At 35.8% G+C, this 18,197-nt stretch overlaps 1 protein-coding gene across 1 annotated transcript in view; it reads right to left on the bottom strand.

The window, feature by feature from the left end:
- Window positions 1–951: 951 nt before the first annotated feature.
- The window catches only part of LOC144856007 (transcription elongation factor SPT6-like), an 85,553-nt gene continuing 68,307 nt past the window's right edge, over window positions 952–18,197 (bottom strand). Inside the window, exons 3-6 of the mRNA XM_078713984.1 lie at window positions 1,852–1,917; window positions 1,601–1,728; window positions 1,216–1,421; window positions 952–1,091 (exon numbers count right to left, since the gene is read on the bottom strand). Of these exons, the coding sequence (XP_078570110.1) occupies window positions 1,060–1,091; window positions 1,216–1,421; window positions 1,601–1,728; window positions 1,852–1,917 (432 nt within the window). The 3' untranslated portion in view covers window positions 952–1,059. The remainder of the gene's footprint in view (window positions 1,092–1,215; window positions 1,422–1,600; window positions 1,729–1,851; window positions 1,918–18,197) is intronic.

Genomic DNA, 18,197 nt, shown 5'->3' with positions numbered 1-18,197 from the left:
CTTCATCAGCCTTGTTGGTCACTTTCTCAACACTTTTTGCCTTTCATTTCTAATACTATTCCCATATCTAATAGTTAGTCTAGTGTCATATTTGTGTCTCTGAATACTCGGCGTAATCTCCCTGACAGGCAACTTTGTATTATTTGGCTTTGTATTTCTATATTGGTGTTACCAAATTCACAATATTTAGCTAATGCCCTCAACCTGGTTGCGTACGTGTCCAGATTTTCACCAGGGTTCTGTTTAGCTTCTCTGAATCTAAATATTTCATACTGAATGTTTTTCTTTGGTTCAAAGTTCTCACTCAGTTTTTGTTTTACTACTTGGTAATTGTCATCATTATCTTTCATAGTGTCATAGATATCATGTACCCGCTCTCCAGCATAGTGCAAGAGCAACGACAATTTTCTTTGATCTGCATTGATATTCATGGAGACTAGGTAGTTTTCTAGCCGTGCCAACCATTTAACTCATCTAGGCCCTACCGACGATTTGTCTGCATCTGGATGGAAGGCGCATTAATGGATTCGTCGCCATCTCTGCTGTATATTATACGATCGATCTATTGAAGCAATGTTCATCTATTGTGTAGCAGCGAATTGTATTTTATTATTGATTTTCCTTCGTCGCCATTGAAATGAAGTTACACGGACTCAGGTTCATAGATAACCCGTTTTTTCCACTTTAGGCGGCGCTATTACAATATTACAGATATGTGACATAACTGGCGAAAAATGGCTGCTGAGACGTCAAATTACTGTTAAGTGTTATTTGTCTGTTTTAGTGTTTATCCTCAAAATTCAGGATATAGCCTATCGTGTACCACCCATCAAGAAACACGAGTTTGACAAATGTGAGCATGTATCATTCAGCGGTTTTGGTAGGAGATACGTAAAATTATGCAACAAATTTAGTAGCATTAACATATAGATTTTTCACTGTAGCTTACCAATATAAAATGTGGCCGATGTTTCTTTGGTCAACATCTGGAATCGCTTGGTCACTTCTTGGAATAAAGATCACAAATCCTTGTATTGAATGTTTAAATCTGCACGGGTATCATACAAAGTAATTCTTTTGCTTCCATAGTTCTAGTAAAACAAAACAAATGAAATATATGTGACATATGGTAGAAAGAATAACTTTATAGTAGGCGAGTTTCCATCCATGCTACAAAGTCTAGACTACAACTGTAATAAACATTATGTTTGTTACCTGTCTTTTTAACTCGTCTGCAAAAACGTCCAAATCTGAATCTTAGCTTATCAGGATTATCAAGAATTTCATTCAAAGCATCGGCAGGATTAGCGTCCACAGCTGACTCATCATGCTCTAAAGCGTCTACTGCCATCTTATGTGCCCAATCGTATTTCTCCAGGTGTGCATGTGTACTGTTGAGTACCTCCACATACACCTCAGTACTGTAAACATTAATAAGAGGTTCCATTTATTAATTTTTTTTTGCATTATTGCTTGAATATTGCATTTCATTTATACATTTTATTGGCATAAAACAGCGACAACAGGGGGGATTAACATCACAGGTGATGACCATATCCCCTGATTAACTGATATAAAAGTAGCTATGTTGAATGTTTACCTTTCTCCTATCTTTGCTGTATCAATCTTAATAAAACCAGCACAATTTATAAATACTTTGGGACCCAAATTGCAAGTTGTCACAAGCTGTGTCCGGTTCTCAAGCCTTTGGTTTTCTTGTTTTAATGTCTGTCAAATTAAAACAGTAAATAAAATAAATATAAAATAATATTTAGCATAATAGGAGTAGATATAATTCAACAACCAAATATTTTATAGAGAATACATGTATTTTTCTTTAGGTAGGCATACCTTAATATTATTTGTGCCTGCTTTACTTGGGCCCAGTCCGCACACAAACTTCATCAATGACTGTGTGTGAGGATGCTCAAGAGCACGATTTATATCCACTCCAAGCTCATTCACACGGTAAATAAATTCCTGGTAAATTGTTTTAGAAGTGTTTCTTTAACTAATAAATCCTGCAACATGAGACGAATAATGATGGGAATAAATATCTTGCTATTCAATTAAACTTTCAATTAAACTAATCACCAGGTTTAAACAAGTTAATTACTCACTTGATAAGTTAGCTTTCTTTATGCTGTCCTCTTTATGGCCTGTTGTAAAACGGCCGAGAGTACAAACAAGACTAGCAGAAAGAAGTGTAGCTCACCTTTTGAACTGGGCTTGCCTTCTTCGGATTCATTGCCCAGTGGCTAATACTACAATCTTTCGGTATCTCGTATAATGCATGGTAAACACACAGTTCCTATTCCGGTCCGTGGTGTCTATTATTCTGTGCGTACTTGATCCGTTCATTAACCTAAAGAGACCACTAATCTCTTTAGGATGACGCACATGACCTTGGGTCACTCGGTAGACTGAACCATTTTGCGGAGGGGTATTTCACTACACTTCCCCCGATTTTAGTAGGGCCAGGGCTGGTGCTCAGGTGGTTATGCTGGAAAACAAAAACAAGATCATTTCTGGTTAATGCTAATGATAAACGAAACAAGTGCACCACACAAAAAATAAAAAACAACTTAAAATTCTAGTAGGCCGCCGGAATGGTCGACCTCTCCCGGCCATTTTTCTGGGTCTTGCTCAGCGTCCTGGAGATTATGGAGCGGCTATTCCTGAATATACAATAATAAGTATCGTAAGTTTAAATTTATAAATTTTAGGTGATCTTGTCAAAGGTCAAGTGCTTATAGCCTGCCACGTTTCGATATTCAATATTGAACTTGTGACCAGACGTGGTTCCACAATATCTTCATATGAAAATGGTAGAGTGGATAGAATATAAATTAATGTAAAATTTACCTTAAACTGGTTTTGAACTGAATCGGTTGATGTGACGGTACTGGGTTTGGTCTACTAGCGTTCCTGCTCCCAACTCGTCATCCATTCCTAGAAGCCTTGATGAAGTAAGCCTACCTGGTGGTGACTATAGTATGGACTTCGTTACCTGCGTTGGCAAGTTATCGACACCCCTTGGAATCCGTGCTATCTGCAAGATATTCAGGAAGTTCTGTTTGCACGTCTCTGCCGTTGGATTGTTGTGACGACTGCCTCTCAGGTGCAGGCAGATCGCTAGGTGATATCGTAGTGAAAAACCCTGTGCGAGAAGGCAGCGCAACATCTCCTGTCCGGCTACTGGAACAGAGTGGTCCAGGCCAACCTCCCTGAGCACTCAGGGAATGCTGGAGCGCACCAGTCGGGAGAGTTGACCGGGAAATATATTCTTCTTCGGGTCACCCCGACCCCCACCTCATACCCATCTCACCGAAGGCGATGGATCTCCTCCGCTGAAGGGTAGGAGGGAAGGAGGGTCGCAAAAGATAGCTACACCCCCGACAGGTCGTACCGGCTTCGTCTGAGATCCAGCTGGCTCAGCTAGTAAAGTCTCTGTCAGTGTCGCTCAAGAATCGCTCCGGATGGAAATGGCCGTCAACCGATCCTAGTGTAGTGTGTACTGCCTTCTTCGTCCCCCGCCTAGAGGAGGTCGGTGACCTGTGCCTCCTCTTGGTTGGCGAGTTTCGTGCGGCGTTCTTAGGCCGGGTGGCTGGTGGCTGGTGGAGGGAAGTCCCGTCCTCAGTTTCGGCGGGTGGCTGGGCGAGCGGATTCTCAGCCTCAGTTTCGGTGGCTAGCTGGCTCATCCTGGTAAAATCCATTCGCTGGGCCATCTCAACCATATACTGTAGCGCCAGTGGATTAGGGCCGCCGGATGTGATTGAGTGGCACGAGGGTAAACCCCTCCCGTGGCTCACCTCCTATTGCTGCTTGTTGGTCAAATATCAGGTCCAGGGTCGTCTGCCGCCTATATGTGGACTGATGGCCTTCTCGATCGTTGTTGAGTTGGGTGACCAGGTCGGTAGCATACTTCCGCAGCAGGCACAACTTGGTTCGTGTCTTCTGTGGGGCAGCTGGCATCTTGAAGCATGCAGGAAGATGGTGGGACACACAGGTTTTTCCGCTGGGGTTGTGGATCCGCTGTTGGGGTGCTTGATGGTGGTTCTGTCACCGATGCGAGAGAAGTCTCCACTCTGGTAACCTCTTCAATGACCGCCGTTGGTGCTGGGGTAGGTGCAGCAACGAGCAATCCCCACCGGGTTTCCTCCTGCTCATCTACGGACAGGGGGCGCCACCTTCCCTCTACCTGTCGTTGCGTCAACCGGATATCGGTTGTGCTGAAATCAACCTATGGAGATACAAGAACATAAAAATAGTTAGGCAGCGGTACCCTACAATCGCTGCAGCTTGGACTTCTCAGCCCCAGTTAGCACATTTGTAGCGATGTTTAGGGTGTCTAAAGGTGAAACACAAGCACCGTTGTGTAAGGGCCAAAGGAAATTGGTCCTCCTCCTTCATTGGGATCTGCCAGTACCCCCATAGGGCATCAAGCTTGGAGAACCAGATGTTTCTAGATAACGTATCGATGCCTTGTCCGTATCTATGGCATGCTCAATATATCTTTGAAAGTGCCAAAATCAAACTGATGCAAAGCAAAGACTTCTTGATGCTGGATGACGAGAGAAGACAGCTGTGCGAATTCGATGTGGGAGAGGTCAGCCTGGGACGCTTCTAACATCCACCAGATGACTGCCGAAGCAGGTTCATCATGACTGGTTGCGGAACATATGTATGCAGCGTTGACTTCACTCTCCTCCACCTGGTTGACTTCTGTGGCTGTAGAAATGTCCCTTCCCTGCTTCAGTCAACATGGCATCTCTAAGGTACCTCTCTAGATGCCCGCCTTGCTGGTGTGTGACCCCCCTGTTATGGTATTGGGGCTTGTGAGAGACAAGGTGTACGGCCGGGTATACGCCGATGAGGTGCTGGCAGTACCCACGAGAGTGTTACCCTTCATATTAGACTGTTCAGCCTGAGGAGTCACCTGGGCCCTGGAATTCGCTGCAATAATTCCAGAACTAACAGTAGATGTTATCCGGGTACCGTGAAATGAAAGGGTGGGAGGGGTGTCCCGATATTCCAGTGCCCTCAGGAATCTAGTATTGACCGGGCGTATTTGACGGGACAATGCCCATTAGCGGGATTTGAACTGGCCTCCCTAGTTTTGTTCCACTAGATATGTCACAGCGTTCATTGTGGTTAAAAATCCCTCCCTGCCTCAGATTTAGGGTGAAGTCAAACCATTTGACAAATCTTATTTGTATCCCCTTTATATCCCAAATATAACCCTAACCCTAACACTCACTAAAAAATGTACCACAATATTCAAACAGTATTCGTAAAATATAGTGGTAAAATATAGTAATAAAACAAGCTTTAAAATCAATTGTATTTCTGAAAAACAATAGTAATGAAAATATATCACAGCTGCTAAAAACAAAACGATAGCAAAATGAAATTAATGGAATGTGCAAAATCCGCCCACAGGTGTCTTAGGAATTGAAAAGATCATACAATATTTATTATAAAATAAATAAAATAAAATACTATATTGCTATTTCATCTATTAATTAAAGTAATTTAAATTGTAGTATATGACAAAATTATATCCTATTTTTTTTTTAATGTTTTTTTATATGTTAGTCAAATGTTTAGATGTTCATTTAATAATTGTCGAGGACCCCTTCTGAAACAAGCTTCCCAGCTTAAAGTGTTAGCCTCTGATATACCATACAGTTTAATTATTTAGTTTCTGTAAGATTTTGTTAGTTTAAATTATAATGTATTGTGTATATTATGAATAGCAATAAATATTACAAATTACAATTAAAAGATAAATGGTATTTATGTTAAACCTACCTTCACTCTATCTTCTTGGTTTTTAACATGTTTATCACTAATTGCTTTTGTTGGAATGAATCCCATCAACGCATAATCAAGACGCACTTTGACACCAATTGCTTGACCTGGACAGTTACCACCTTCAAGATGACTCCATACCTGAACAAAATCAAATGAATAAAATTAGAAAAATGACAAAGAAAAACATACTGATTACATGGACACTGCACAATGTGCAAGGGAAAATTAGTATCTGAATTTGAGATGCTTGATAGACCATGTTTTTTCCTCTCATACAATAGTAATTTATGTAAATACTTTGTAAAAAATGTTAAATAAGTAATGTCTTAAGAACCTCATTTAGTTCAGCAAAGTCATTCTGTAAACAGAATGGATACTGCCACAGACCAATATCAACTTTACGCACTAAATTGGCATTATCAAGTTCTTCACCATATATTTCTTGCACCCAATCTGCACACAAACTTCATCAATTATGTGTAAGAATGCTCAAGAGCACGGTCTATCCACTTCAACCTCATTCACACGGTAAATAAATCCTGCAACATTAGACAAATAATGATGGGAATAAATATCTTATTCAATTCAACTTTACTAACCACCAAGTTTAAACAAGTTGATGTGTGGAGAGCTGAAAGTGGTTGTTTTAGCTTACCTGTATGCCATTTCTTGATTGAGATAATTTGTTTCTTTGTAGTGTTTAGGTTGTGGTGGCGTACCAGGATGTGTTTTCATTGCTGCAGATCAAGTGAACTATCTGAACGTGATAGGCAATCTATAGAATAGTGTAAAAAACTTGCATTATTGCTTAGATGGATATGATGACATGGACTGACAATAAAACAAAATACTGTATAAAATTTCAAAAGAATCTTAAATAAAATGCACATTTTTTAAAAAAACCTCACACATATTAGTTTGGTCAGGGATATCAGTTGAGCCACTACGATGGCCCTTAAGTGCCTTCTGACGATGTATAAGATGAGCCTCTTGCTCAGAGATGTCACCAGAGCAATTATGATGACCCAGAAGTGACTTTCTTCGTTGCCTAAGACGGTCCTCCATTATTTGACGTTTTTCAAATGCAAAACAAGCACGTTCTAGTAGTGATTCCTACATTTCAAAAGAAAAAGTTTTTTTTTATGTCTTTAGGCACATGTGGCCAAGGATTACCAAATAAATAAGAGTTTTTTAGTCCCATTCTAATGATGTTTGTTTTGATAAACACAATGCGGTACTCTGGACCTTGCTGAACTTTAACAATACATATGTTTTTAGATAAGTAAAGTAAACACCATTAAATAAAGTGTAAATATTCCAGACTAGAAGTACTGTATTGGCATACATTATTATTGTTCTGTTACGATAGGGCAGGCCTACTTTATTGCAACTTTTTATATATTATTATATTTGGAGTTGATATTGTTATACAGTGGACTGTATTACTAGTGGCTAAATCAGCAATAACAATACTCAATTTATAAGATTTCAGCAAAAGTGAAGAAATTCCAAAGTAAAGTTGACCAACTTAATAACTAATGTAGGAATCTCAAAACAAACAATTAACACACCTAAACATAACACTTTGTATTTATGTATGTGTAGTCAGATAATACTAGAACAATGAATAACTTCATTTTAATATGAGTATAAATAAACGCACCATGTAGTTGATCATGGCCTTGTAGAAGAACATCTTTATGGTGACACAAGCTTTTCCGTGTTAAAATAAAGTATTTATTTTATATAGCTGTATAGCGCGGACACTATTTTTATTATTTTGTCAGTTGGGGAATTTACAACTAAAATTACCAAGTTCTCAAGTTGTCAAAATGAGAGGGGGTCTAATAGATCTTACTTTGTCCTTATTTTATATTCAGGATGGCTTATATGATAACTAATGGGGAAACAGAAAATAAAAGTATTATTTCTAATTAATTGGCAACAAGTTTGAAAATGTATTGGCTTTTTGAATACAGTAGACCCCTCCATTGTGACACGTCTATTCACGAGACATCTCTATTAAGGGAACACTTTCCAGAAAAACAAGGGACAATATATGTATAACACAAGTCCACCCTATTAAGGGGACAGCGACAATTGAGTGTATCAAATGGTTGATTCAACACCTTAAAGGAACAATATATTATCCCATCACAAAAACGACAGTCTTTTCAATTTCTTGAGTCCAGATCAATTATTGTTCGTGTTGGTATATTATTGCTTTTATCCCCAGGAAAACCCATATTAAGAGGAAAATGTGATGGGTCCCGATTGTGTCCCCTTAACGGGATTCTATTGTATTATTTAAAACAAAATAGGCCTGGGTAAATATTCAGACTTATTATTCCAGACATTATATTGATGTTTGGATAGTTTTATTATCAAAGATGCTATACTGTACCAACATTTATAACATATTATATTGCACTGTAAATTTGTTTTACGCTTTTACAATGCAGTACTGTATATACATTGTCAAATGTCAATTGTACCTAAAATACTACAATGCCTTAAATAAAATAATAAGGTCGGCTGCATAAAATAAAACTTTAACAAATTTCCCCATGCCATACTTGTTACTATGGTAACTATTCAAACATAGTCTTATTAATGTGCATTATCAAACAATTGAAGAAGAAATTATGAACCTGTAAATTAGCTACTGCTGCTTGCGTTTACTTTCTGTAATGTATACAGATTTTTTGGGCACGAACAGACGGACGTGTCCTGGACTAAAGTAGAAAAAAACAGCGATCAATTTGGAAATGTAAAGTAAGTAATCACTGTATTGTAAGCATAACTTCTTCAACATTTGCCACCAACAGCAAACATTTGTCAAATTTATCTATAAGACTAGTAGACAAAAAACACTTTGGGACAACCACAATAGCCTAATCTCATTTCCACTTTAAAGTCTCCTATATATGTAATTACCACCTGTAAAACAATTGAGCTAAATTGAATTACTAATTTATTATGTAGTAATATTAATATTATTCATTCCTCTTCCAGAAAATGTCAACAGACGACCTAACATTTGCAGACTTCCTTTCAAAATTAAGTAATGAGTATAAAGGTGAAAAATTATTTTGGCTGAAATTATTGCTATTCAACCACTGTTCAGGAGCATTGTTAGGCAGAGATGACATCCCAGCACATCAGCTATTTAATGAGCTTGCGGAACAAGGTTACATTACTTTTGAACCATTAGATGTAGAAGTTCTCGTGGACATTGCTAAAGTAACAGAACAGAAGAAGGCTTTAGACCTAATAGAGAAGCTTAAAAATGAGACAGCCAACAAGAAAGAAGACAACTTCACCAAGGGCAAACCAATAACGCCATTTCGCAAAAACCTGTACAATGCTTTAAGACAAAATTCAAAGAAAGTACCAAACATTGCTCCTGCCTACAATCTTGGACATGAACAATATAAGAATATTTGGGACTTTGTATTCAAGCTGGAAAAGAGCAAACTTCTGGTGGACACAAAGGTCGGGTCAAAGAAAAGGTTTGCAAAACAACTTGACAAAGATGCGGCAGATATTTTGCTTGGTATGTATTTATTAAAAAAAAAACAATTGATGTGATATAATGCATACAACAAAGAAGACCATCTAGTGAACATTGCTGATGAAACAAACCAGGAGAAGGCTTTAGATGTAATAAAGAAGTTTAAAAATGACCAAGTCAACAAAAAAGTTGACAACTTCACCAAGGGCGAACCAATAACACCATTTCGCAAAAATCTTTATAATGCTCTATAATGCTTTAAGAAAAGATTCAAAGAAAGTCACAGACATTGCTCCTGCCTACAAACTTGGACATGTACAATATAAGAATATTTGGGACTTTGTATTAGAGCTGGAAAAGAACAAACTTCTGGAGGATACAAAGGAGTCAAAGGAACGGTTTGCAAGACAACTCAACAAAGATGCGGCAGATATCTTGCTGGGTAATTACATAAAACATTAAAAATCAATAACGATATGATAAGATACTGCTGATAACAGGATACATTCTTAGCCACTGTATAATTTTTAATATTAATACTTGGTAGTAATCATATACAAAAAATAAGAACAATAATAAGATGTGCAGACAATAAGAAATATTAAAAACCTGGTTTTCATTTTATTGAAGTATGACTAGCAATTGGGACAAAACTACTTTTTCACAGGTAAATCTTCAGGTGTTGATGAACAAGAACAGCCCAAGGCATCCACATCGCTGTCTGATGAAACAATGGAAAGAGGTATTTAATTTCTTTCAGAATGCATGCTCAAGCCACAATTGCCTATTATACTTGAATGAACTGAGGATACACAAGAAAGTTTAATGAAAAACTTATTTCCATTGGGGTCTCCAAATACAAAAAGAACACATTGAAAACATTACAACTTCCTAACTGAGACTGCACTCAGAAAACTAATGGAAAAAGGCAAGTTGATTTTAAAGCTTTAAAACATAGTAATTTCTTAGTTCCACTTTTCCCATATTAGTAGTATAATAGGAAACATTAGGAAACATGGTAAAACTGACTGTACAATGCCCCTTTAGAATATTGCTAATTATAACAAACCAATTTTTACTGCAAATATTGTTTAGATGCAATGAGACAAAAAGTAACTGAAGTTGACATCCCAACAGCAAGTACTATGATAAGACATAAGCATACACAAAGTCTTGCTCTAGTAAGTTTTTTAATTTATTCACTATATAATGCAGAAAATCACCTCTTCACACAGAGCAGCCTGCCAGGCAGGAGTGGAGAACAGTGTGTAATTGATGTACAAGCTATTCAATTTCTTAACAAAATATATATAAATGCACAGTATCAATCAATCAGCAAATTATTTACGTCAGGGACCTATAAACAAAACAAAAAAAAACCCATAATCAAAATACTGAATTCTTAACCGGTTATTATTTTACAAAAACCTTACAATAAAATAAAAAAATGTTTTATATTATGAACTTTATGAACTTTATACATTTTTGTTTTGCACATTTTAATTGCACATTGACAGGGTCATTAAGGGGTCATTAATCATCAAAATAAGTATATAAGTATAATAATGCTAAACAATAAAAACAAGTTATGTGAATAAACATATGAAGCTGTAATAAGTTAATAGGATAATAAAACAGCAAAAAAGATTTGAGAGTTCATTTAGAGTTCAACCTTGATTGTAAGTGCTGGTGGGGAATGGTATCTTTGCATAGAAAAGGGCTAAAAGTAGCAACCATATAGGACTATTGCAAACAAAATATTTTGTATTAAGCTTGTCTTAAAACTAAACTAAAAGATTTCCAAAAGTATCAAATGCTTTTTGATTGCTTGTTTTGATGTCATTTGTTTGGCAAAATTATGAACACAAAATATTGTACTCTGTACCCTATTACCCTATTAAATGTATGCACTGTCAGCCGTCATAACATAATCATAACAGTAGGACTATTATGAAGACCAAATCAAGGTTAGTGTTAAACAAAACCTAGAATAGTTATCTAATCTTGTCCAAACTTATAATTACAAATTGTTTTTTAATTATTAATAAGTTATTAAAATTATATATTTTGAACATTATTTTCAATGATTTCAAATTTTAAATTGAAATAGTAACAAAGTATTAACAGAAAAATATGCCAGGAAATATGCAGAGACAATTAGGCAATCATCTAAGTTAATCTGTAAAACATTAAACAATGTAGACATAAGATTGAAAACCAAAGACTGTCAATTATAAACTAACTACACATCACATGTTACAATCATAAAAACAATTTGTAATTTACAGATGTCAAGTGAAAAAGTGCAAGCTACTAGATGCAAAGGCCATCCTGACAGCACAGCAGAAAGATTTTGTATAACTTGTAACAAAACCTTATGTACAAAATGTTTTATGAGTTGTCTTAAAGCAAGACATACTACTACACATGTGCGGGACACTGATATATCAAAAAAACAAGTAACTGAAGCAGACAGGTTTTGTACAACTTGTACTAAAAGTGTATGCAAGAAAGATTTTATGAGTTGTTATAGAGATCACCATGACATAATAGCAATGAGTGATGCTATAGAAGCATTTAACAAACAGGTAGCTGAAGTGATCACGTCAGCTGAAGATGTCAAGCAAGAATTAGAAAATACTTTTCATTCTATAATGGATGACAAAGCGGACTTTGATTCACATGTAAACATGATCAGAGACGTTATTAAAATGCATAAAGAAACTATTGTTTCTAAAGTTGAAGAAGAAACCACAAAACTATTGTTGGATCTTGAAAATGTATGTAAGCAAAAGAATGATGCTATTGAAGGTCAAGTGAAAGAGCTAGAATCACAACAAATGGAAGTGCAAAGTCTAAAGAGGTCAAGTTCAGAAACGATGGACAGGCCAGAAAAGACAAAAACACTTGATGATTTCAAGTCAGATATCAAAGGGGCTAAAAAAAATATCAAGAAAATGAATTCCAGATATTCATCTTGTGCAAAAAATCTCAAACCAAACGTCACATTTAATACAGACCTGGATGATGCTCTAACAAAAGGTCTTGGTGAAATCACAAGTATCGATAGTAGGTTCATCATTGATGAAGATGATAGATCCATTACAGTATCAAAGGGACAAACATTTGAAGTGAAAGCAAAAAGTCTGGATAAAAGTGATACATGTAAAGTAGCGGCTACTCTGATAACTCCATCAGGTGAAAAAACTGCCACTGAGGTAGAAGACCTCGGAAGTGGAGAGTATAGAATAAAAGGAAGATGTGGTAAGGAAGGTGATTGGAAGATGGAGGTCACTGCTGGAGTAGCACACTTTAAAGGAACACCAGTGAATATCAAAGTGGAACCTCTAGGACTTGTACATACCATTGGCATAGCAGTGTATAGAAAAAGATTTGCAGTATCAGATGTTATATTGGACTCCAATGGTTGTTTATTACTATCAAACTATTGTAATGAGTTGATGAAATTTACCAAATCAGGTGAATTTGTTGCCAATATTCAATTGGCACGAAATGCTGAGGTCAGTAGAATGCATAACATGGGTAATGGTCACATTGTGTATAGTGATGTAGGAAGACATATTGCTGTGATGCTTAATGATAAATTGGAAGAGTGCACTCAATTTGGTAAAGGAATATTAAAATGGCCACTGGGGTTGACGGTAAACAATGAAACACAAGTTCTGTATGTTGCAGATGGTACTGCTCATTGTGTTTGGAAGTTTGACATTTTGGATGGTATGCTGTTGGATAAGATAGTCTTACAGAGTACAGGTGAAAAGAAATCCAGAAGTGCTGTCTCTTTATCAGGGAAAGGTCAAGTAATTGTTAATGATCGTAGTAAACATAGAATACAAATATTAAATGAAAATGGTATCTTTGAAACACTTGTAAATGAAGGTGAAGAAGATGGGAAAGTTAAGTACCCTCATGCTATAGTAACAGACATGAATGAAAACATAATAGTATCAAGTGGGAAAAAACTACAATTATTTGACAAAAATGGTGTTTTCCTAAAACGAATAGATACTGCTAATGATGGACTAAAATATGCCATTGGAATCTCTGTAATTTCCAACAGACCACAAACAATAGCAGTAGCTGATTTCGATGTTAACAATGTTAAAATATTCAATTACTAAAACTGTCTACACAAATCACTTTTTTTTATAAAAATATTATGTAGGGTTTTTATTTCTTTATTAAGTTGATAGTATGTGTTTATGAAAGTCTGTAATACTGTAGTTATTTAAATCTCAAACATCACATTTAATACAAACCTACAAAGTAAGATAAGGAAGGTGATTGGAAGATGGAGGTCACTGCTGGAGTAGCACACTTTAAAGGATCACCAGTGAATATAGTGGAACCACTAGGAATTGTAAATACAATAGACATAAAAGCACACAGAAATACAAACTGCAAATTAACAGATAACAATATAAATACCCCGTAGATATGCACAAATACAACACAATTATTATCAAAAAGTGATAAAACTATTGTTTGATGTTGAAGAAATCCAGAAGCCAATAGTTTTTTAGTTTGTATATTGCTTTTATACATTGAGAATAAATGTATATATATATATTTAAATAATATAATTATGTTAATTAAAATCAAGGAAACATTTAATGGAACATTCATACTAAATACATTCCTTGTATGATCAGAATATTAAGTCAAAGTTTTCTGTTTAATCTGTACAGTAAATTGTATTGCATGTACATTATTCATATACTAATAATAACTAATAATTGTTTAGTCAAAGAACTGTGAAGTACTTAAAGAGTGAGAATTTAAAAAGTGATACAAAAAATAAATCTGGAGTTAAACATTTTTAGTGTCTAGTGTCCTTACCTTCTTGTTGGTAGTATAGTTGATCTGTTTCATCAGTGATTTCACATCTATTTTAACATTGGAAAGACTGTACCTTGACAGTTGCTGTGGGACTGGTTCATCAGGTGGTGTTTCAACTGGCAATTTTATGGATGAACATCAATCAATGACTTCTGAAAGTAAATGGTTCAAACAGTTACAAATCAATTCAGTTTGCATCTTCTACAAGTTCTATTTTGTGGTGAAAGTGGTCTCTAATTGTAGGGGGCAATTTAGTGGAGATATAGCTTGATGTGCTCCAATCCCAGGGTTCAATCCAGACTTCGTGTAAGGGTTATAACTTACGACTCTACTCCCTAAGCCTCAAATGGGATTTAGTTTAATATAAACACAATATAGTTTATCCATCCTAGTAATTGGGGCAGGTTACATATAAATAACCCTTTCACATCACCTAGCAAACTCAGTTACATTGTCCAGATGTGTGTGAAGTCCGGCAATGTGAAAGGGATTGGATTGTATAACATAAAAATAAATTGGAAGCATTTCTACTAGAGGGGACCTTAAAACAAAGAGTCTAAATTGGAAGGTTGATTCCAATATTTGAAAAGATCTCTTAAAACTGTCTTTTGAATCCTCTTTGGTAATTTCAGTTGAATAAATATATAAATGTAATCTAACCTATAGGGTGTTCTGTGGTGCTTAGTGATTTACTGATGATTTCTTCATTTTTTTTCTTCTTCAACCTCTATCTATAAAATAAACGTAAAATTTATTTTATTTTGTCATTCGCATTTTAGTCCGTAAAAAAAATGAAAGCATACAAATGAAACAAAATTAAGCATACAAAATAACTAAATAAGCAATTAAAGTATCTTTTACAGTATAAAAATGTTGATAATTTTCAGAAGCCGTTTTAAGTACAACTGTACATTAAATACTATTGTTTGTATAAAAACAAAGTCTGTACCTTGACAATAGCTGTAGGACTGGTTCATCAGGTGCTGTTTCAACTGGCAATGGTTTTGGTGGCTGAACATCAATCAATGACTTCACATCTGAAAGTAAATGGTTTGAAAAGTTGAAATCTGAGGCAAAAATCTACTCACCATAATATTTGAAAATTATTCTCAAAAGAGGAGCTTGATCAACAATGTGCAGCAACAAGCATTATGCTAACTTAACTAAAATATACACGTATTGTATGCAGTGTTCTCTTTATTGATCCAATTGATCAATCGCTCTTGGTCAATGTAAACTAATAGACATGTGTTTATTTAAAACAGTAAGTGTATGAATTTATTGTTATGAAAGTAATCATTTTTTCAATCAAAATAAAAAAGTTTGTCTTTTAATTGCACTGCATATAGAAGTACTAAAAATAATAAATTATATGTACAAATAAACTAATAAATCCTCGACAAGATATCATTTTCATGATATGGTTGCGGTGCATGTCATTCAGGAGAATTAAAAAAAAAAAAAAACTTTTTAACAAGTAGGATACCAATACGTAGGTGTTAGAACATTCCTTTCAAGCTCGTTGTGACGGATGATTCTACCCTTCATCTCTGGAAACCTTTCCATCAGTAAATGTTCTTCCAATGGTGAAGACGTCAGTCTGGCTGTTGGATGAAATGGGTTGAGCAAAACAAATCTAGAAGTGAATATTAAACAAATATTTAAAAAAAGCACAGATAAAACATTAAAGTTTAACCACATAAATTCAGCTTTGTTGAGACTGCAGATGATAATATTGATGGTCCCTCCCATAAAAGATAAAAATATAAAGATGAAAAGCAACAAATTGATACAAATCATACTTGGCCTTGTTTGGGATGGATTGAGGTGTGAGGGCGCCGTACAAGAATTGGTCTTGACGTCGCATTCCTTTTCAAACATCTCTTTGGGTCCATTTACCTGGAATAGCATTCATATACTATTTAACATCGATATTGATATACAAAATGTGAGTTTTCAGTTTGTATTTTACAACAGCTTTCTTAGCTAGGCCTTCGCGCCAATCTGGTATCCAGGGACGCAGTAGTCAGGGCTTTTATGTCATCGAAACACTCGGCTTGGATTTATGGTAACAAAAATTTGGATAAATTGCATTTATATGGTAACAACCACTGACAATTAAAATAAGCCCGGACATTGGAACATACTTATTGTACATTAAGTAAAGAATGGGTACTTATACTACTTTTCTCAATAGGCCAATGTCTACTTCTGCAATGTTATGTGCATAATACACAAGGTACCGGAGCCATATGTATTCCTCCAACGGGAACTGAGATAAGTAAGTATACGATGTCCCAGTTGGTAAACCACCAGTTTTCTACACCAAAGAAAAATCAAGTATGGTGCCGTATGCATATACTACAGTAACTCCACAGCTACGTTACATATTACCCTTCTATCTGCGGGTGATATAGTCGAACCCGGGTTGAGTGAAGAACCCATGTTCAGTATGTGAGAGACCTGTACATAAGATTGCAACCTTGACTGCCACATAAAATGTGGACGAGTTTCACTACTTGGATGTGCCCAAAATGTCTTTTTGTGCACATACCCAATTATATAAAGGAAGTTGTTCCGAATCACCCGCCATCATGTCAGAAAATAATCACCGATGGTTTTGATCCCTTAAAAACAAGGGATTAACATTTCTTCATCTAAATGATCTTTATTACTGTCGTAGACTGAATTCATTCAAACTTAACTAGAACAGAATAATAATATAGTTCATCAAATTAAGTGTTCAATTTTAGAGATTGGTTGTTAAATTACGATTTATACATTTATACAATGTTGTTATACCTTACATTACAAACTTTGATCTCTGTTGCGCGTGTGTACAACTGAGGACTAGTGCTGTTCCGCCGTACCACGCCGAGAATGTTAAAGAGTCGCTATCCAATCGAGTTCGAACAATACCATGAAATCCCCAGTGGTCTAATGGTTAGGACATCTGCATATCAAGCAGGCGGTCCGAGTTCGAGTCTCGGTTGGGGCGACTTTTTCTCATTCTCACAGATTTCCTCTTCTTTATCGTTTCAAATTAATTAATTAAATTTCAGTATATCACCGGGCGGTTTAGAATTAATGTTCTTTGCCTACTGTGTTTATATATATATATTCATATACAATGGTAGCAAGAAGAACTTTATAGTAGGTGAGTTTCTATCCATGTACTGTAAGTGCTACAAAGTCTAGACTACAACTGTTATCAGTAATAAACATAACATTCGTTACCTGTCTTTTTAACTCATCTGCAATAGCGTCCAAATCTAAATCTTGTGGCATCTCAGGATTGGCGTCCACAGCTGACACATCACACTCTAAAGCGTCTACTGCCATCTTATGTGCCAAATCGTATTTCTCCAGGTGTACATGTGTACTGTCGAGTACCTCCACATACGCCTCAGTATTGTAAACATTAATTTATGAGGTTTCGATTTATAGTTTTTTTTTGCATCATTGTATGAATATTTTATTACATTTATTTTATTGGTATTTCTGCATTTGGGTCATTGGCCCATGTTTTCTTCTTGGGACTATATGCCATAAAATGTTTAATAAAATCAATTTTAAATATAGATAGATTGTGAGTACCTACCTGGTATGGGATCCCTGAAATGTTCCTTGAACCATCAAAGTAAACATTGAGTGAACTATGCATCTGTTTCTGGTAGTGGTAACAGTCTGGCATCAGCGTTTAACTCCTTATCTCGTTTAAAATAACTGTTGGTGGTGGGTGTGGTTTTAGAAAGTGGGGTTAATCAAGTGAGACTGAGTTGGGCTACACAATCATATTTTGTGAGTGCTTTCCCTCACAACTGCTTATAATTCAGGATTATTCAACAGATTATAATTCAGGATTATTTTGTGAGTGCTTTCCCTCACAACAGATTATAATTCAGGATTATTTTGTGAGTGCTTTCCCTCACAATGGATTATAATTCAGGATTATTTTGTGAGTGCTTTCCTTCACAATGGATTATAATTCAGGATTATTTTGTGA

Source organism: Antedon bifida, chromosome 11, assembly GCF_963402885.1.
Source record: "Antedon bifida chromosome 11, ecAntBifi1.1, whole genome shotgun sequence".
Taxonomy (NCBI): domain Eukaryota; kingdom Metazoa; phylum Echinodermata; class Crinoidea; order Comatulida; family Antedonidae; genus Antedon; species Antedon bifida.
Note: the sequence above shows the minus strand (reverse complement) of the source record. Positions and strands in the feature narration are given on the sequence as shown.